The sequence below is a fragment of the Stenella coeruleoalba genome, assembly GCF_951394435.1.
Source record: "Stenella coeruleoalba genome assembly, chromosome: 6".
In the NCBI taxonomy this organism is placed as follows: Eukaryota; Metazoa; Chordata; class Mammalia; order Artiodactyla; family Delphinidae; genus Stenella; species Stenella coeruleoalba.
In genome coordinates, this window is record NC_137151.1 from 121,411,320 (window position 1) to 121,431,343 (window position 20,024).

The following is a 20,024-nucleotide window of genomic DNA, read 5'->3' on the forward strand; positions in this document are numbered from 1 at the left end:
CGCTCACATGGCAGTCTTGCCTGGAATCCAGGTGGGGACCCGCTGCCCAGGGTCCTGGCCCCCTGCTTCATTACTTGTGGGACTTGGGGCAAGTCACTCCGCAGGCCTCAGTTTCCTCTCCTGATAACCTCCTCCATCACGTGGTGGGGAAGCTGGGACAAGCAGACACCCGTCAACACCTAGCAGATTTCCCAGCATTGCCAAGCGCTCGGCCAAGGGGAGCTGCTGCTGACATCCTCTTGGTTGCTTCCCTGTCCTGTCCGCTCCTGTGTGTGTAACTCAGGCGTCCACCTTCTCCATTGAGACATCATATCTGTGTGTTTCCAGCATGTCTCCTTTTTCTCCTTGATTTCTCAAAGATCACTGCCCGGGGTTTAGTAACCTCCCCGGCTAATTCTTCCCAGGACATTGGAAGATACTTGTCTGACTTGGGTTTCTTAGATTCATTTAGAGTATCTAGCATTTTCTCATATTTCCAGGAAGATCATTTCTATGAAAGGATGGGAACAAAAATTAATAAGGAAAAAATATAGAACTTAAAAAGTTCTTTGTTTTGTTTTTAGCATATATTATAAACTTAAGACTTTATTTTTAAAATAATTATAATGAATACATGCACAAGGTAAAGAGCTCAAAAGGATGAAAGGTATAAAGTAAGTTTCCCAGCCCCTCAGAAGCCCCCTCCCAGAGGTGACTAAGTTACTTTTTCCTGTACACCCAGACTATTCCTGCAGTTTGTTTTGAGCACTTAACAATGTATCTTAGAGGCTGATCCCTGTAAGGGCATGAAGAGTAAGTAGCTTCAGTCTGTTTAAGGCTGTGTAGGCTGCCGATATATGAAGGTGCCATGATTTATGTCGCCAGCATCCTACCAGTCATACCTTGATCAGTATTTCAGTTGTTCCTTTTGTCTTTACAGTGAACTTTCATGAACTACCTCGTATACACTCCATGTCAGTGCTCCTGAAGGCATATTTGTAGAAGCACTATTGCTATGACAAAGATGTATATTTTAAAGTTTGCTAGATTTCACCAGATGTTCTCTGTAGGAGTTTATTTATTTACACTTTGATGTATGAGACTCAACAGAGCAGGTTATCAAACTTGTGTAGGTAAAAAATAGGTATCTTGTAATTTTAAGTTGCATTTATCTTATGAGTAAGGCTGACCACTTTTCCTGTGTTTAAGATCTGTCCACTATTTTAATATAGCTCTGCCAGTCTCTCATGTTCATGTATACACTTCTGTCTTCTTTTGCCTCTCTTGTGCATTTAGTTTTCTAAACAGACTTTATCCAAGGGTCTGGGTAGCTATGCCGTTTGTCTTTTTTTTTTTTTTTTTTTTTTTTGGCGCGGGGTGCTGTGTTGGGTCTTCGTTGCCACGCGCAGCTTCCTCTAGCTGCGGCGGGCGGGGGCTGCTCTTCGTTGCAGTGCGCGGGCTTCGCATCGCGGTGGCTTCTCTTGTTGTGGAGCGTGGGCTCTAGGCGCGCGGGCTTCAGTAGCAGCACGCAGGCTCAGTAGTTGTGGCACGTGGGCCCTAAAGTGCGCGGGCTTCAGTAGTTGCGACACCTGGGCTCAGTGGTTGCGGTGCGCAGGTTCTAGGGTGCGTGGGCTTCAGTAGTTGTGACTCACGGCCTCAGTAGTTGTGGCGCACGGCCTCAGTAGTTGTGGCTCGTGGACTCTAGAGCGCAGGCTCAGTAGTTGTGGCGCACGGGCTTAGTCGCTCTGCGGCATGTGGGATCTTCCCGGCCCAGGGCTTGAACCCGTGTCGCCTGCATTGGCAGGCGGATTCTTAACCACTGCGCCACCAGGGAAGTCCCTGCCATTTTTCTTTTGATTCAGTTACATGGTTAGTTTTATTCTGAGTTCTATATTCTTTTACTGAAGTATAGCACACATATGGAAAAGTGTATTGATTATAGCATCTGCAGGTTGATGAATGTTCCGGATCAAGGAACAGAACGTTAGCAGCCTCCAGTAGTTCTCTTTTGTACCCTTCTCCCCAAAAGCAACTCCTGGAAGTAGCTAGCTTCTAACCCTATAGATTAGTTTTACTTTTTTTTTTTTTTTTTGCTGTACGCAGGCCTCTCACTGTTGTGGCCTCTCCGTTGCGGAGCACAGGCTCCGGATGCGCAGGCTCAGCGGCCATGGCTCATGGGCCCAGCCGCTCTGCGGCATGTGGGATCTTCCCGGACTGGGACACGAACCCGTGTCCCCTGCATCGGCAGGCGGGCTCTCAACCACTGCGCCACCAGGGAAGCCCTACTTTTTTTTTTTTTTTTAACTTTGTACGTGCATAATGAACTTATATGAATAGTATATATATATTTTTGTGTCTGGCTTCTTTCAGCATTGTAAAACTCATCACATTATTACATGTAGCAATAGGTGGTTCATTCTCATTGCTCTGCAGTATTCCATTGTACTAATACATTATAGGTTATTTATCCACTTTACCCATGCAGGGCATTTGGGTTGTGTCTAGTACGGGCCTCTTAAGAGTAGTGATGCCATGAAGTCCTTGTCTGTGTCTCGACGAGAAGGAGATATGTTTGTATTTCTGTTGGGCCGATGGGTGGAATTGCTGAGCCATAGGGTGACTGTACCAACTTGCATTCCCACCAGAACCGCATGAGAGTTCTGGTTGCTCTGCATCGTCGCCAGCACTCCATACTGTCTTTTGACACTGAGCGCTTTTTTTAGCTCAGCCACCATGAAAGGTGTACCACATGGGGGGTTTTAATTTCTGCTTCGCAGATGACTAATCAAGTTGGGCACCTTTTCATGTCCCTTATTGGTGACTTGTGAAATAAGTGTTGTGAGATAACCGTTGAAGTCTTTTGTCCGTTTTCCTGTTAGTTGGTCTGCTTCTCTTCTTACTGACTTTTAAGTTTGTCTACCTCAGGAGAATTCCAGCAAGTGTCTAAGAATTCAGATCTGTTTATTGTGCTTCTGGCCTCCTCAGAGGATTATGTGAGAAATACTTCCACTGTTTTCTCTGCTCTTCCTCTGGGATACCCTTTCTGTTTCATTCATGTTCTGACTTCAGGGTGTGTGGTGTGCTTTCACTCTTGAGTTTGTGGGTTTCCACGTGGCTGGCTGTCTTCTCGCCCCATCGTATTCCTCTGCTCCGTCTCTTAATACCACGTCTGCTTATTCCAGTCATGGACCTAGCCCGCTGAATCTCTGTGCTGTCGCTGATTTGTTCTAAGTTCACGTTATTACCCTACTTTTAATTTGCATTTACCTTCTAAGTTCATTGAGTTGTGTGAACTGTTTCTTACCATACAAATTTGCTTGAAAAATTTAGAGTATCTTTTAGTCTCTAAAGTCTTTTCTGTGTGAAGGCTAGGATTTGGAGATAGTTCTAGCTTTTTCGCACCATTCCTTGGTTTCTAGGAGTTACAGTATTGGCTGCAGCCCAAACAAAGGGACACTCTTATTATTCCTTAGGGCATCTCCCCTGAATCCTGCCTTCTTCCTGCCTCGGACTCATCCAACACCTGCTTCTCTCCTGGGTCCTGTCCTGCCCGCTGTGTCTCCAAAACCAAGGGGTTCATTCAGTAGGAAGTCCTGTCCAAGGCTTCTCTCTCAGAAACAGCCTCCCCTCTCCCTTCCTCCTGAGGAGACCCTCCCAGCCTCATCTCTCCCATGAAGCTTCCCCAGGGCTGGAGGACTCTTGAGGAGCTTGCAGGCGACCAAAGGGAGGCGGAGCCTCCAAGGGAGTGGAGTGATGAGCCGTCTTGTGGGCAACTAAGAAATACGGCTTCTGTCTCAAGGTGGCAGGGCGTGGTCGGAGAGAAGCAGAGGTTGATTTTTATTTGATGGGTGTCCTCTGTGATGATTCTCATGATCGAGAGGTGGACTCTTGGCACCAGAATGGTCTCAGGGAGATTTGCCCACATGAAAAGCCATCTTTTAGTTCCATCAAAGAGAAAGTACCCTAAGGTCAGGACCTAGAGCCTGAAGTAGCACCAAGAGTAATGGCGGTGGGGTGTTTACGTACGAGGCGCTGTTCTCAGCACCTTACGTGGTCCCTGCCCCACACTTCACAGCACCGCTAGGATGCGACAGCACCATTAATAGTGCCGGTTTTCAGGTGAGCAAGTGGAGGCACAGGCAGCTGCTCCACGTTACACATCTCACAGGGCTTCAGACCAGGGGTGTGTTGGGCCCCCTGCTGGGTCCTGTGCACATTTGGCCCCGTTCAGTCCCGTGACAACCCTGGCAGGTGACTTCTAACACCTCTCCTTTTCCAGAAGGGAAACGTTTCCCAAACAGTCAGTGGCCAGGTGGGATTCTGTCTGAGGTATCTTCAAACAGGCGCAAGAGTTTAAACAAAGAAGGCTGAAAACCAGGTTCTTGGACATTCATCTGTTGGTCAAGACCTAAAATAGGATGGGCATAAAAAATCTCATTGTTCTCTTCTGTAGATATCATAGTAACTCCTAATAAATCCCTGAGTTATGCAAAATAAATGAACTATCTTTCTGTAACTGTATTTATTATGCTCATAAAAATGTTCAAGTATGAAAACTCACCCTGGAGTGAATTATAAAGAAGTGTTTGCTGAGATCTTATAGACTTACAGATGCTGATGAAAATTCCTTATGCACCGACCCCAGGCCATTGGCGGTTGCCAGGCTGCCATGGCCTTCCGTGACCACCTGGTCCAGAGCACCCACCAGCCCCCTTGCACATGACCCGCTTCCTGTCAGTGTCTGAAATTGTTTTGTGGTTTGTCTGTCTCTCCTCAGTGCAAGTTCTGTGTGAGTAGGAACCTTGCCTGTCATGGCCTTGGGAGCCCATGTCCAGAGCAGACACTTGGCCTGCGTCTGCTGGGAGGGTGGGGTACAACCGCCGGCCGTGCTCTCCAGGAGTGAAAGAGCAGCTCCCACCACCTGACCCCAGGAGGGTGCGGCTGCTCCAGGCCTCTGTGTTCTGTCTTTCTGTCTCCCTGCACCCTCTCCTAGGCTTACCTCTTTTACACCCAGCCTGGTCCCTACGTGGAATTATCGTGGTTACCCCGGTCGTGGAAGAATGAACAGCACCGTGCATTTGTGACCCAGTTCTACTTACCCCCTTCTGTGATTAAGCTTTGTAGGTAGTTTATGGAAATCACGGAAGAGATAATCTATAAAATACTATTTCTGAATTTTCTGAGCCAGAAACATGATCATCTAATAACTTAAGTTGGATATTCCTAAATTGGATCTTTCTATATAAATTAAAGCTCTAAAATGGGCAAACATCTAAAAGTTAAATAACGTATTTTATAGGTGAATCCATGAGGAAGCAGACATTTTCCTAACACTGCTGGTGGGAATGCGAAATGGTACAAACCCACTGGAGGGAAATTTGGCGATAGCAGCAAAATTACGTATGCATTTATTCTTTGTCAGGGCAGTTCTACTTCTAGGAATTTATTCCAGAAATACCCCAGTAAAAAAATGAAAAGATCCACGTAAAGGCTGTTCATTGTGCTGCTGTTCGAAATAGCAAAGGATTTTCAGTAACATAGACCTTCCGTGAACAGGGACTGGTTGAACAGACTCTGGTGCTTCTATGCAGTGGAGCACCAGGCAGCTGTTGGAAGAATAAGGAATCGCGGTCTTTTGCTAAGGAGTGATGGCCAGGATGTGTGCAGCTGACCCTTGAACAGCGCAGAGGTCAGGGACCCTGACCCTCCGCGCAGTTGGAAATCCAGGTATAATTTATAATCGGCCCTCCTTTGCCGCGGTTCTTCCCTAGCCATGGTTCACATCTGTGGATTTAGCCAACCATGTGTCATGGAATATTTGCTGTTGGAAAAAACCTGCGTGTAAGTGGACCCTTGTAGTTCAAACCTGTGCTGTTCAAGGGCCAACTGTGATTAAATTAAAAAAGCAGAGAGTGGACAGAAGGGTCTGTGGTATGCTACTGTTTTGAAAAGAGAGAATATGAATATATACATGTATTTGCATGTATCTTACAAATGGGAGGATAAACCATACTTGTATTTAGTTTTCAAGCTGCCTTTCGGGAAGGGAGGGAACTAGGATGAGGGACACATAAAATCAATGCCTTATTTTGTCAGTTTGACTTTGGGACCATGTAGCTATTTTACAGCATTATAAAAATAATTAGGTAAAAGGTTTTGACTTAAAAAAATTTTGATAGACATTGTCAAATTTTTCTCTAAAAGGTTTATACTCTGTTTCCCTCCTATGAGTACTTGAAGAGAACTCTCTTCTCTCACACCTTTTCCAACACTGGATTATTGTCTCTAAGAACTGTGCCAATCTGATAGGTGAAAAATAGTTTGCTGTTTCCATTTGTGCTCCCCAGTGATGAGAGTGATTAAGCATCTTTTCATTCCTTTATTAGCCATTTTGTATTTCTTTTGTGAAATGCAAGTTCATAGCCTTTTTTTCTATTGATTTATAAAATCTCTATATGTTGTAGGTATAATTTTCATTTGTTGATTATTACCAGATTCATGACCTCATTTCTAGTTAAATTGTTCAGGCCTGACTGTAGTAGCTGGTTGTTGTTCTGTTGTCATACAGTAAAAGGTTTTTTTAAAAGAACATTTATGTATGATAGGCTTGAAATGCACAGGAAATTCCTACAGTAACTGTGGATCAGACTTCCCTAAACTGTTCAAGTGCTACGTGTCAGCTTGTGAGCTCTTTGGTGCAATGGAAACTGTGTTTTCTTTTCCTTTAAAAAAAATTGCTGGTACTTTCCTGGTGGTGCAGTGGTTAAGAATCCGCCTGCCAATGCAGGGGACACGGGTTCGAGCCCTGGTCCGGGAAGATCCCACGTGCTGCAGAGCAACTAAGCCCATGCGCCCCAACTACTGAGCCTGCTCTCTAGAGCCCGCGAGCCACAACTACTGAGCCCATGCACCACAACTACTGAAGCCCGTGCGCCTTGAACCCGTGCTCCACAACAAAGAGAAGCCACCGCAATGAGAAGCCCGTGCACTGCAAGGAAGAGTAGCCCCTGCTTGCTGCAACTAGAGAAAGCCCACATGCAGCAGTGAAGAGCCAACGCAGCAATAAATAAATAAACGAATAAATAAAATTGCCTATGGCTGATTACCGTGTCTCAGTAGTAGATAGTTGGTAAATGTCCACTTGAGTTGATTTTGGTGAATCTGTAATCTAAATTTGATTGTCTTTTTGGTTTGAGATTGTTCTTGCCTTTTAATGACCCATGATAACCATCTTTATGTTCTGTTCAATTGAATACCTGAATGAAACAGTACTTTTTCATGAAAAAAGAAAGTATATAGTGAAGGTAGGTTTTTAAAAAGTTTTCATAGTTGCTAGCATTTGTCTTCTGCCCATGGACATGTTGCATGTTTCTTGTTTCTTTCTCTAGGTCATCACTCCATGTAGGAAACTCATCCTATGTGCAGATAACAGAAAAGAGATGGAAGACTGGATCGCAGCGCTGAAGACGGTCCAGAGCAGGGAGCACTTTGAGGTTAGGGGAGGAAGCCCTCCCTTTTTGTCACCCTCCCCCTTGTATTCTGCCATATGAACGTCCCCCATGCTGGGCCGTTATGGTCTGGAGCTCACTTTCTCAGCGTGCTCCTTGCAAACTTAAGGCTTGTTGCTCATCTTTGGGCCATCGGGCAGTGACCCTGTCTGATTTCTTATTGAATCTCGTCCAAGTTACTGTGTTTAGGGAGGTCAGAGGGTTGCCTCATCTTTGCCATCTTTGTTCTTTGTTTGCAGCCTACCCAGTACAGCATGGACCACTTCTCAGGGATGCACAACTGGTACGCCTGCTCCCACGCGAGGCCCACCTACTGCAATGTGTGCCGAGAGGCTCTGTCTGGGGTCACGTCCCACGGACTGTCCTGTGAAGGTACGAACGATGAGTTTCCCGCTGGGAGAAGTGGCCTGAGGTTTGACATGACAGAGCCTTAGGAATCCAAGCACAGTCCCCTCAGGTCAGTCAGGAGTAGAGTGGCTTGTATGACTCCACCCTTGTTTACTGTGCCTGCTCAGGAGTCTTTGATAAATTGTTATTTGTAGTAACGGAACAAAGTAAAAAGAAGGGAATTGGTAGTAATGAGACACAAAGAGGAAACCTAGAGGACACAGGGAAAAAGGAGTTAAAGTCTCTCTCAGCCCCTCTCTGGGTAAATGGTCCTCCAGATCTAGAGGATAGAGCCCTGGGCTTGGGCAGGAGCAGAGAGAGGTGGACCGTGGCCCCGGGCTCAGTTCCCACCTGCCGCCTGATGTCATACAGCCTGTGAGCTTAAGAATGGTTTTTACAATTTTAAAAGGTTGAAAAATATCAAAAGAAGGCAACTGTTTTGTGACGCAGAAAATCCCGTGAAACTTAAATTTCAGTGTCCGTATGTGAAGTGTGGCCACGGCGGCCCTTGTGCTGCGGGGACAGAGCCGAATGGTTGGCCCGCGGAGCCTGAGCTGCTTTGTCTCCGGCCCTTCACAGAAAGCCTGCCGCCCCCTGGCCAGGCTGGATGCCTGGTCTCCCCGTGAGCAGTCTCTGCACGCATCCTGGTGGTTTCGTTTATGAGTAAACTAACCATATATGTTGGTTCCCAACTTTCCCAGGAGAGCAGGGCAGTCCACCCCAGACCATGGCCGCAGCTCCGAGGGTTAACGTGTTCATTCTCTCACAGTGTGTAAGTTTAAGGCCCACAAACGCTGTGCTGTGCGTGCGACCAGTAACTGCAAGTGGACCACGCTGGCCTCCATCGGGAAGGACATCATCGAGGACGAGGACGGGGTATGCCCGGGGACCCTGCACGGCCCTCCTAGCACCGGGGCGAGAGGCACGCCCACCACCTCCCGCCTGTGCTCAAGTTTCTTTCTTGAGGACAGTGAGGGCAGGGTTTCCCTTGGTTGGTTACGCTGGTGTCTGGGGGCCCCGAGCTCTGGCCAGTCCCTGTGAGTTGTGGATGCCGGCAGGGAGCAGTGGGCTGGACAGGGCTCTGCAGACCCTGCCCCACCCCCTCGTGGAATTCATTTTGGAGCATTTTTGCCTGAGGGTCCCCTTGGCCTGCGTGGAGGCTGTGAGGACGCCCCCGGTGCATGTCTCTGTGTGGCTTGCAGATCGCCATGCCTCACCAGTGGCTGGAGGGGAACCTGCCCGTGAGCGCCAAGTGCACAGTGTGTGACAAGACCTGTGGCAGCGTGCTGCGTCTTCAGGACTGGCGCTGCCTCTGGTGCAAGGCCATGGTGAGCGAGCGCAGCTGCTGGGCAAATGCCAGATGGGCACAGGCCGGCCGGGTCCGAGAGCACAGCTCCTGCAGCGGCAGGGCTGGGGAGAGCTCTGGGGTGTGGGAGGGATGCCGGCGCCCCCTGTGACGAGCAGGTCCGTGTTCCAGGTGCACACGGCGTGTAAAGAATCCTTACTGACCAAGTGCCCGCTGGGCCTGTGCAAAGTGTCGGTCATCCCGCCCACCGCTCTCAACAGCATCGATTCTGATGGTGGGTACCACACGCTCTCCCGTCTCAGCCATTTCCTCGTGCTTCCTTCTCCAGGCCTTCTCCCCTCCCCCGCTCTGGAATTGGTTATGTCAGTGATTTTGAGATGCGGTCGGGAAGAGGTCAGGCCCAGCCACTGTGGGGAGAGGAGAGGAGGTGATGAACAGTGTCCTGACAGCTGGGCTTCTGGGCACCTTGGACTCAAGGCCAGGACCTTACTTGAAGGTGGGTCCATTGGCTGTTGAGTAGAAACCGAGTCTAAGATGCTTCTCCGTCTTTGACGTGGGCTGTCCGTCAACTAGGCTCGTCTAGTAGCTGATATTACACGCTCTTCCGCCTCTGCGCTTGCTTGTCCAGATGGTACATGATGATGCATATTAACAAGTGTTGGTGGGAACTTGGAAACCGGGGCACGTGTCTCAGGAAGTCACCTCTGCTAGATTGAGAGCAGTGTCTGACACTTAGAGTCCTGCAAAGGTGAGGTCAGACCAGATGAGGACTCACTTCCTCTACACGGGGGATGGCGTTGTGGAAACGTGGATTAATGTCTTGCTGGTTTCCTGGGTGTGTATGTGTAAGTTGTAGGTCCCACGGGGGGTGTCTACTTGGTACACGGTTGAGGGCGCCCTGTCTTTCGTGGCTTTCAGATTTTCTTGTGTCCTTTTCCATCCTCACACCTAGGCTTCTGGAAGGCCACGTGTCCTCCATCCTGCACGAGTCCATTGTTGGTCTTCGTCAATTCAAAAAGTGGGGACAACCAGGGTGTGAAGTTCCTCAGAAGATTTAAGCAGCTGCTGAACCCTGCCCAGGTCTTTGACCTCATGAATGGAGGACCACACCTTGGGTAGGAAGCTTGTAAAATATATCTTTCTTGGAGTTTAAAAAGCGTTTGAAGAAAATGCGTGCTTATCTAAAGATTCAAAGATACAGAAAATTTAAAATAGGAAATAAAAGTTACCCTTCCCAAATTCCACTGGCAGAGGTGTCCACTCTGAATGTTTCATAGAGTTGTGTGTCCTTCCAACATTCCAGTGTGTGTTTCAGTCGTGTGCACACACAGACTTTGAAACCAGGTGGGGGCCTAGGTTACCTGCCCTTGTGCGGTGTGCTTTTTATGGGTGTCAGCCGACAGCAGTGTGGATGTGTTCTGATGTCAGTAGTTACAGATCCGCCTCATTTTTTTGAACGGCTGCTTAGTATCGAGTAGGAAGCTTTTCTCCAGTGAGGCCAAAAGGGAGATTTTTCATTTTAGAGGGCACTTGAGTTTACTTAAGTTGCAGGTGCCATGACATGCAGATGTGCAAGGCCCCGTGTATCTGGCAAAGTAAGAGACCTGATGTGTGCTTTCTAGTTTTATACGATCCAGAGGTTTGTGGAAAACATTTGCTTTTGTAAATTCTGGCATTTGAACCAACTCCTTCCCCGTTTGGAAGCACCGGCTCCAGGTGGGAGCTCTGCGAGCCTCGTGGCGCGTGTGGGAGGTGGTGTAGGATGTTTGCAGCGGACAGTGCCCGCAGAGCCTGCTCTCTGGGGTGGGGGTGGGGTGTGCTCCTGGGAGGTTCCCTGGAGGGTGTTGGTTTTGGAGCTGGGTGCTCCTGTGACCTGAGCCTGGGTCTGGTTGGAGAGACCTGCTGTTGGAGAATGGTCACCGGCGGCAGCTCTCTAGCCTGTTTCCTTGGTGACAGCACCCCCTTCCCTGGAGGGACCCTGGAGGTGCCCTGCGGGGATGCACCAGACAGGTGCAGGCCGCTGCTCCCCGAGGTGCCAGGGATGTTGGAGGAATGCCACGAAGGGGTGTTGGGCAGGGCGGGCTGCACAGTAGGACGGCGGAATGAGCATGTGTTCATTTGGAGAAGCATGCAAGCCCCACAGCCAGTAGTAGGCGTTAAGGACGAGACAGGACGATTCAGGTGCAGACCCGCAGAGGTGCGGTGCGCTTGGCTTAGACAGGTCCCATTTCTGGGAAGCAGCCTTGCTCTCACACTGTTCCTAAGAAAACTTAGAGATACTGCTTCATTTTCCTGATTCCTGGCCTTGACGTGTCCCCTCTTCTCCAGAGAGCGGGAGGCCTGAGGGAGGTCAGTGTTCTTAAAGGACACGTGTGGCTGCTTCTCTCCCAGCCTGAAGGTCAGGTGCAGCCTCGCCCCTCTGTTACGTCCGGAGTTCCCTGTCACCTGGTCCTGTTTGTTGTCTGAGGCCTTCCGCCCGCTCGGTCTGTGCTGGATGCAAAGCCCGGCCAAGGGGGCGCCCTGCCTGCCGGGGACGGGTGCGGACGGACAGTCCAGGCCCAAGGCAGGCGATCTGTCTTGTTGGCAGTGTGGTGTGCAGGTTTTTTGGGAACCAGGAGAAGGGGCTTACGAGTCAGATGGGGGTCTCAGTTTCCCCGCCGAGCTAGCATTTGAGGAGAGTTCGTGGTTATGGGGAGGGAGGCAGGGAGCCCTCTAGGCAGAGGGTGGGCTGTGTGCAGAGGTGCAGACACATGGTAGCAGCTCCTGGCCAGGGAGGGCCGTGGGGGCCGCTGAGAGGTTTGAACCTCTCCTGGAAGCAAGTGGCCCCTTCCAAAGCCGGACACCTGACGACACTGGTTTTGGGAAGATGAGGCTGGTAGCACGAATTGGAGGCATCTTGAAGGAGACGGGAGGCAGGTAGGGGGCTCCTGGAGGGGTTGCGAGAGGGGACAACGGGGCTGCCCGGTAATTGGGTTGGTGGTGGCTCTGCCTTTCTCTGAGGAAGGAAACGTCGGTCGAGGAGGCGCCCGTGCGACACCGAGTGGCACGTTCTGGTAGACAAGGGCAGGTGTCCTTCAGGAGAGCCGAGGGATCATCGTCAGGGTCATTCAGGGTCATCAGCGTCTGTGTCGTCCCTGAAGCCAAGACACGGATAAGGCCACCCAGGAAGCGGCTGGGGAGTGAAGTGGGAGTGAACAGAAGGCTGCTGGGTGTCCTGGGAGGAACGCTGTGAGCGAGGGGCAGGGCCGCCAAGAGGATCACAGGAAGGAGACGGAGCTGGAGTCACGAGGGGCGCGGGGTGGGTCGTCACCTGGGTGGGCGGAGTGGCCCAGAGGACAGGGACAGCGTGGGCAGGATCCTGCAGCCCGGGGCTCCTGAAGACACGTGCGGCCTTTGCTCTCAGGCGCCTGGCGGGCCCCCAGTGGGCGGAGCCTGAGCACAGCCGGGCTCCGGCCTCTGAGAGGCTTTTTCGCGGGACAGGCCGCAGGGTTGGCCTTGAGCACAGAGGGTGTCCCCCAGCCCCAGACTGACTGGCCGTCGGCTACCTGTCCTTTAGATGGACCTCATTTCATTGACGTTCTGTTTTCTCTGCAGCCTACGCTTATTCCAGAAGTTTGATACGTTCCGGATTCTGGTTTGTGGTGGAGATGGCAGTGTTGGTTGGGTCCTCTCTGAAATCGACAGCCTCAACCTTCACAAACAGGTACCTGGGTTTGGAGGGGCCGGCCCCACGGGAGAGCGATGCCACCGTTACAGAGAGGCTGGGTCATCTCAGGGGGTGCTTCTCGTCCCCTTGGGGTGGTCTTGGAGGGAACAGCAGGTAGCCTGATGGCGTTATGGGCCCAGGGACCCAACAAAAAGAACACTTCCATCCCTGCAGGTTCCAGGCACGGGCAGATCTGGGTGCGGCTCCTTATTGGGTAGTGATGTCGCCTACTGCCTGATGCCTCCTGCTGGCGAGCAGGGCTCAGAAGTATACTTGAGCTTCAGGTCAGAGTAGGGTTGTGTTTTAAGTGTTGATTTATTTTCTGCTCCAGCTCCCTCACACCCCCGCCCCCAATAATTAACCGCTGCCAACATTTCAGTAACTACCCTTCAGACCTCTCTCTATCAAAATGTATATACAGTACAGTGTGCAATGCAGTTTTAATTTAAATGGACTCGTGGTACCCTGTCAGTTTTTAATCAACACATTGTGGGCACTTCTCGATCCATCAGTTTAAATGGAGGCCTATGTGATGGTTTTCCACTGGGCAGGGCTGCGCCAGCCCTGGGTTTAGCTCATCTCCCCCCATGGATGGACACTCAGATTGCTTCATAATGACAGTGCTGGTGAAAACCACGTATACAATGTCCCAATTATGTTCTCTTTTGAAGAGCGCCCAAATGTAAATTTTGGGGATATTGCCAGACTGCTCTCCAGTTTCTATTCCTAATGCTCATAAAACTGTCTTTTCGCATATGCTGTCCACTGTACATCTTAAGGCTTTTGCCCAACTTAGTAGACAAAAAATGGTATGTTTCATTTTTATTTAATACTGGTGAAGTCAAGCATATCCTCAATTAACTATGAAGTTTTAAATGAATCATCTGTTCATGTTTTTTTTTTAACCTAATATTCTATTGGGGTATTTACCTTTTTAAAAAATTGATTTCTAAGGATTATTGTTATATTAGGGATGTGAACTCCTTGTTGCCCATATTTTTCCTCATTTGTCACTTGTCCTTCAACACGTTGGTGGTCTTTGTAGGCAGGGTGGACCTTTTGCTGTCAGCGTTTAGCTCCTGGAATGACGTTGGAGTGGGGACCCTGGGTGTGCAAGTAACTGCTCCGCTCTAGGGAGGCCAGTTGCTCGGGAAAGAGAGCGCTGCCCCCTCGTGGTAAAGTTAGAGCAGTACACTTAGGTCCAATTTTAGGTTTTGTTCACTTCCAGGATTGTTACCAAGTTCATTATCACAAGTCAGGAAGACAGGTTTTCATGCATTCAGCTGAGTTCAGGGAGCATCATTTCCTTTGACTTCTCTGTGGCCCGTGATCCTACCCGATATCCAAGCCGGAGATCTGACAGTAGTTCTTGAGCCTTCCCTCACCCTCCCTCCTCGTCCTGGTTAACCTGCCGCCCTGGAGTGTCCAGCACAGCAGTGTGTGCTGCTGAGCGCGTCTGGCTGGCCCCGGGCTCCATCTGTCCACTCCTCGAGGGGGCCTTCCCCTCGGGCCGTTCTGCTCACGCACCTCCTTGAGCCTCTCGGACCGCGCCGGTCCCCACCTCCCCAAGGACCTTCTTTGGGACAGCTCTGCTCCTGCACCCTTGCTGAGCGCTCCCCGGTGGCTCCTTGCCTTAGGAGAAGGTCCGGACTCAGAGTGAGGCCCCAGTTCAGCTCCTTCTTCCTCCTCTGCTTCTCTGACTGCTCTCTCCTCACTGCCCTTCCAGTCTGAGCTCTGACTTGGTGGGGGGTCACCTCTCCCGGAACGCCACTGTCCCTTCACCGTGCTGCCTGCTCCTTTCCTTTAAGGCTCCCGGAAGCCGGCGCCGGGTCGCCTCCCCCCGGTGCTGGGGCTTCCTTGTCCTCCTCACCTGCTCTGTCCAGCTTGCTGTCCCTGGCAGGGTGGAGGGCCTCCCTCAGTGGCTGCGGCAGGTGACCGCGGGCTGTGCCGTGCTCAGGGGGGACCAGGGACCCTCCCCCACCCTGCGTGTCAGGCTCGGAGGTCGAAGGCTCTTGGGCAACTGGTGTCTGGGGAGCTTCCTAAGCACTGAACTGACGAGGTGGGGTTTCCACAGGGGGCTCTGGGTGGGAATTCCAGGTGGAGGGTGGGGCCTGAGCAGTGCAGGGGGTCTCTGGGGAGTGACGGGCAGGGGGGTGCAGGCCGAGTGCCAGGGTGTGCTCCAGTTTGACGGCCAGACTGGAAGTCCTGGCGCCTGTCTTGATAGGACGTAAAGCCGTGGAAGGTGCTGTGAGGGGAAGGAAGGTGTTAGTTAGTGTGGTGCTGTAGAGGGCGGAGAAGCAGGAGGAGGGGAGTCGTACAGACTGATTCTTCGGGGGTTCAGATACTCAGCAGTCAGCACTGTGGCCACAGCTGTGAAGGTGGGAATGTAGATCGGGGAGGTTGTAGAGGATTGATTGTCAGATGTGGCAGCAGATGAGAAGCAGGCCTGTGGGTGGGAGAGGAATTTTCTGTCGGATTGGAGAGACATCTGTCCTGCCTAGTGGCTCTGCCTGAAATGCGAGCACCACACCGTGTGAGATCAGACCTCACACCTTGTAGGTGAAAAGGAGGGTGTTTGATGCCATGTCTTCCCCCCGTGTCTCAGTGTCAGCTGGGAGTGCTGCCCCTCGGCACAGGGAATGACCTGGCTCGCGTGTTAGGCTGGGGCTCGGCCTGTGACGATGACACCCAGCTCCCGCAGATCTTGGAGAAGCTGGAAAGAGCCAGCACCAAGATGCTGGACAGGTGAGTGGACCGCATGAGTCCCCTTGACTAGGTGTTCTCAACCCAGGGTCCCTGGAAACCATAGGCCCTCTGCAGTTACTTGTAAAAATTCGGCCTGAGCAGGAATCCTTGTTTCTGGTGGGCTTTACCTGGCGATCAGATTATGAAAGAGCTGACGAGCAGAACAGGTTGGCACTGTGCCCTCGAGCGGTCAGGTCTCACCAGCCAGGCCCGATCCTCTGGGCCGTTAGAGAAGGTGGCCCTGTCCGCTTTGGCCTTTGCAGCCTCGTCTGATACCTGTCAGCAGAGTCTTGCAATAAGGAAGACTTATTGCACAGCTGAGCAATCCCGTGTTCCCAGAAGAATCTCAGTTTTGGACAGCTCTCCTCTGTGTGTTTAGAAGTAACTTGGGTCTTCTCGAGCGAGCTGCTCTTAGTGCTGAGCTCACGTATGAAAGCCCCTGACCACAGCCTGCGGGCCCTGGTATTGCTGAAATGCCCGTATTCTCTCTTAGGCTCCTGCGCTGCAATAAGCAGGTGTGGTCTTGAACCCTCTCCAGCTGCCTCTACCGTTTCTTCTCTATTGAAGGGAGGCCTACGTGCCTTTGGAGGCTGTGAAATGCTCAGCCCCCACGGGAGAGCTGGCTGCTGGCTGAGTGATTTTACCTCTGAAGAGGGGAAGCCCATTTTCCCAGAAGCAGCATTATGGGATGCCTTTCGCCACCTTCAGTGGAGCTGCGGTGTCCAATGGGTTGTGACCTTTGTTCTCAGCTAAGTGAGGAGCCAGGTTAGGGACACGGGAGTCAAGATAAATGCTTAAAAATGAAGTTAGGGCTGTCATAAGATCAAGCCCCCAGGCCATGAGTCGGGGAGGTGGGAGAGGCACGGGGCCTGCCTGGGGGTTCGAGCCGACCTGCTGAGAGCTCCTTTGTATGTGCAGGTGGAGCGTCATGGCCTACGAGACAAAACTCCCCCGGCCAGCCTCCTCCTCCACTGTCACCGAAGACTTGAGTGAGGGCTCCGAGGTATTTCCAGTTGCCCTGCCGCGTGCTCACACTGTCCTCACCACTTTGGGGCCCTGCCTCCACCCTTAGACATCCTCCCCTAGGTTAGACCCGCACAGGCGCAGGGCCAGCCGAGGTGGAGCTGCAGCCCATGGCCTCTGCCCCACAGGATTGGTGGTCGTCTGGGGGCCTCCTGGGGTGTTGCTGGATTTGGGGTCCTCTGTGATGATGGCCCTCTCGGACTTGCCGCCCCTGCTGCTGGTGCCCCCGCCCAGCCCAGGCTCCCGCTCTGGGCCCGCCTCCTCCACGTCCTACCCTTGCCATCGGTCTGTGCTAGTTCAATGTTCAGCTCTTCTTTTCACTTTACGCTGGTTTTTGTCATCAGTGGTTCGCTCAGGGCCCAGACGGGCGCAGCGCTGGGCGCCCAGCCATGCTCACCCCACTGGGCGAGCTGGCTGCTGGCTGACCAGGAGAGAGGGCTCTGCCAGGGCCCGTCTGCCCCTCAGGAGGGTCAAGGGCAGCAGTTGGCAAACTACAGCCCCCCAGGCTACACCTGCCTGGGCTGCTGTGACCTGGCCTGAGAGCAGAGAATGGTTTGCACGTTTTAAGAGAGGGAGCGTACGTACGTATACAAAGCCTAAATATTTACTCTCCGGCCAGTAGTAAAGTTGGCCAACCCCGGGCCAAGGTCTAAAGAGAGGGCTCGTCACACAGGGTGAGCGACCCCAGTTCTGCAGGCAGGGGTGAGCGGTGAAGGGGGTGATTTGTATCGAGAGGTGGAGAGGGGCCCGGGCCGAGTTCCAGCCAGGCAGAGAAATGCGACTGGAGCCTCAGCTGAGGACCCTGCCTGCTGCCTGTACTGCTGAGGAGGACGCGGGATTCAGGACTCCAGTCCAGCACAGGCTGGCGGTGTTGAATCTCCGACGAAAGCAGCACGAGCCATTCACGAGGTTTTATCACCGTGTTCTTTTCTGTTAAGATCCCTTCATCCACAGCTCTGTGAAGCTTTTGAAATCTGTCAGATTAGCGTGAAGTGAGCTGGGGCTGGCCGGCAAGGGGCGGGGGTTAGTGTCGAGCTCACCGGGCTCCATCGTGGGGCTGACAGTCGCCCGCCCTGTTTGGGGCAATGGCAGGTGCAGCAGATCCTCTTCTATGAAGACTCGGTCGCGGCCCATCTCTCTAAGATCCTGACCTCCGACCAGCACTCGGTGGTGATCTCATCAGCCAAGTGAGTGCCCAGCGGCCTCAGGGGAGTCAGGGTCCCAGCCAGGACTGTCTCTCTAGAAGCCTCTTCCCGCGTTCCCCCCACAGAGTGCTCTGCGAGACCGTGAAGGACTTCGTGGCTCGGGTGGGGAAGGCCTACGAGAAGACCACCGAGAGCTCAGAGGAGTCGGAGGTCATGGCCAAGAAGGTGCGTCCTGGGCACCTGGGGTGGGTGTCAGGGCGGGGCAGCAGCCCCTCCACTCCCTCCTCTGTTCCCCGCCCAGTGCTCTGTCCTGAAAGAGAAGCTGGATTCTCTCCTCAAGACCCTGGATGACGAGTCCCAGGCCTCGTCCTCTCTGCCTACGCCGCCCCCCACCATCGCCGAGGAGGCGGAAGACGGGGAGGGGGCGGGCGGCAGCTGTGGCTCCAGTTCCACCGGGGACCGTGCCGTGGGGTCGGCCTGCCCAGCCCGGCCGCAGATATTCCGTCCTCGGGAGCAGCTCATGCTGAGAGCCAACAGCCTGAAGAAGGCGATTCGCCAGATCATAGAGCACACAGAGAAAGGTAGCCGGGCTCTGGATGCCGCGGGGCTTTCTGCAGGCCAGCCCCGGGCGCTCCCCGTTTCCCCCTGAACGTGGCGCGAGACACAGAGGGACCCACCGTGTAGGCCAGAGCCGCTCTGGACCGCCTGACGCAGGCCAGCGCCTCCTTCCTCAGGGCCTGTGCCCGATGGAAAGACACTGAGCGGACGGCAGAGCCGAGAGGGCGCCCCCAGCTGGTGGAAAGGTGCCTCGCGCGGGCACACGCGGGGAGCGTGTTGGGGGACCCACTCCCTGGAAGTGTCCTCACCTGTGGCAGCTCTGGCAGACCTCGGGCGCAGCCGGGCCTTGTCCGCTTAGAGGTGGGACTGTCTCTGGGGGCGGGGGGTCCGAGGAGAGCCTCCGTGCTGAGACCTGAGGTGTTCTGAGGACACCCGCAGAGGACGGCCCCGTGCCCAGGAGGGAGGTGGGCCTGGGCCAGAGGTGGGGGATGAGGCTGTAGGACGATGTGAGGGACAGAGAGGTGAGGATGGGGTCGGAGGCCGGGCGCACCGGGGCAGTGCTCAGAGACGGGGGGACACCTGACCGCAGGAGCGCGGGTGGCTGCCCTCCACCCCCCATTCTGCCAGCACGTGGGTGGGCGGGTGGGCAGCCCCGCTGCGAGTCTCTTTCTGCCTCAGGTCTGACTTCTGATGCCAGAACCCCCGCCTGGCCGCCCACCCCCACCAGCCCCCAGCTCAGGGTCCCACCCCCGTGCGTCCTGTTGAGTATCCGCGGGTGTCTGGGGGAGCAGGTGTCCCGCAGGGGAGGCTCCTTCCCCCAGGTCTAACTCGGTGTGTGCCTGCGGTGCTGGGCGATGCTGATGATTGTAGGGGACGGGGCACGGGGAGTCCACCAGCTGTGGAAACGCGAGTGGGGCCTGGGGCCAGCGGGCGCTCAGTACCCAGGGGCCCTGCCTCTGCCTGGGGCGCCCCCCAGCCCCGCCGCTGCCTGTCGGGGGGGTTTCCGGGGTGCCGCTCAGCACCCCTTATGCAAACCGGGACGTAAGGGGTTGGGGGCTGAGTGCTGTCCACTCCAGAACAGGCGGGGCTCAGCAGCACGCTGAGGGTGGGGACCCCCCAAACCCAGGGTGGAGAGGGGCTCCAGGGGCCCCCCCGTTCTGGAGGTGCTTGTGGATGAGCTGCTTCTAGAGGCTTCCTTGTGACCTCCAAACCGGCCGCAGGGCTGTAGCTGTCCGGCTGTTGTGGGGGGGGGTTTGCTTGTAACAGTTGTGCATTTGTACAGCCCCTTTTCTCACTGGTAGCATTTTTGCCCACTACCATCCTTTCTTTCTTCCCCCACTTAATTTTGCTTCTGCCTTTTTTGTTGGCAAACACGACTTCAGCCTTTCTTTCCTGACATGTGAAATTTCAGTTTCTCTGGGGTTTGTCAGAGGGCGTGGGGATGGCGCCTGAACTCAGGTTAAAGGGAGAAAAAACTTCCAATAAAAAGATGTAAAACTACCCTCTACCTCTGGCCGGGCCCAGCCTGTTGCGCCCTGGCCATGGTGGGGCAGCCTTTGACGATTTATTTCAGTTTTTGCAGGACATTCAGGTATTGAAAGGGAGGGGGGAAAAAAAAGACCAAAAAAAGAAAAAAAAAAGGTGTGATTTTGAAATTGAAAAGGACA

At 53.0% G+C, this 20,024-nt stretch overlaps 1 protein-coding gene across 9 annotated transcripts in view; it reads left to right on the forward strand.

Moving 5' to 3' along the window:
- The window catches only part of DGKD (diacylglycerol kinase delta), a 109,896-nt gene that overhangs the window by 66,727 nt on the left and 23,145 nt on the right, over positions 1-20,024 (forward strand). For 8 of the 9 annotated variants that reach the window (XM_079924180.1, XM_079924183.1, XM_079924186.1 and 5 more), the window contains 12 exons: positions 7,368-7,472; positions 7,727-7,859; positions 8,644-8,750; positions 9,077-9,202; positions 9,352-9,454; positions 10,133-10,295; positions 12,775-12,883; positions 15,492-15,631; positions 16,550-16,634; positions 17,747-17,841; positions 17,925-18,024; positions 18,101-18,380. In XM_079924180.1, coding sequence (XP_079780306.1) covers positions 7,368-7,472; positions 7,727-7,859; positions 8,644-8,750; positions 9,077-9,202; positions 9,352-9,454; positions 10,133-10,295; positions 12,775-12,883; positions 15,492-15,631; positions 16,550-16,634; positions 17,747-17,841; positions 17,925-18,024; positions 18,101-18,380 — 1,546 coding nt within the window. The remainder of the gene's footprint in view (positions 1-7,367; positions 7,473-7,726; positions 7,860-8,643; positions 8,751-9,076; positions 9,203-9,351; positions 9,455-10,132; positions 10,296-12,774; positions 12,884-15,491; positions 15,632-16,549; positions 16,635-17,746; positions 17,842-17,924; positions 18,025-18,100; positions 18,381-20,024) is intronic. The other variant, XM_079924182.1, reaches the window with a different exon arrangement.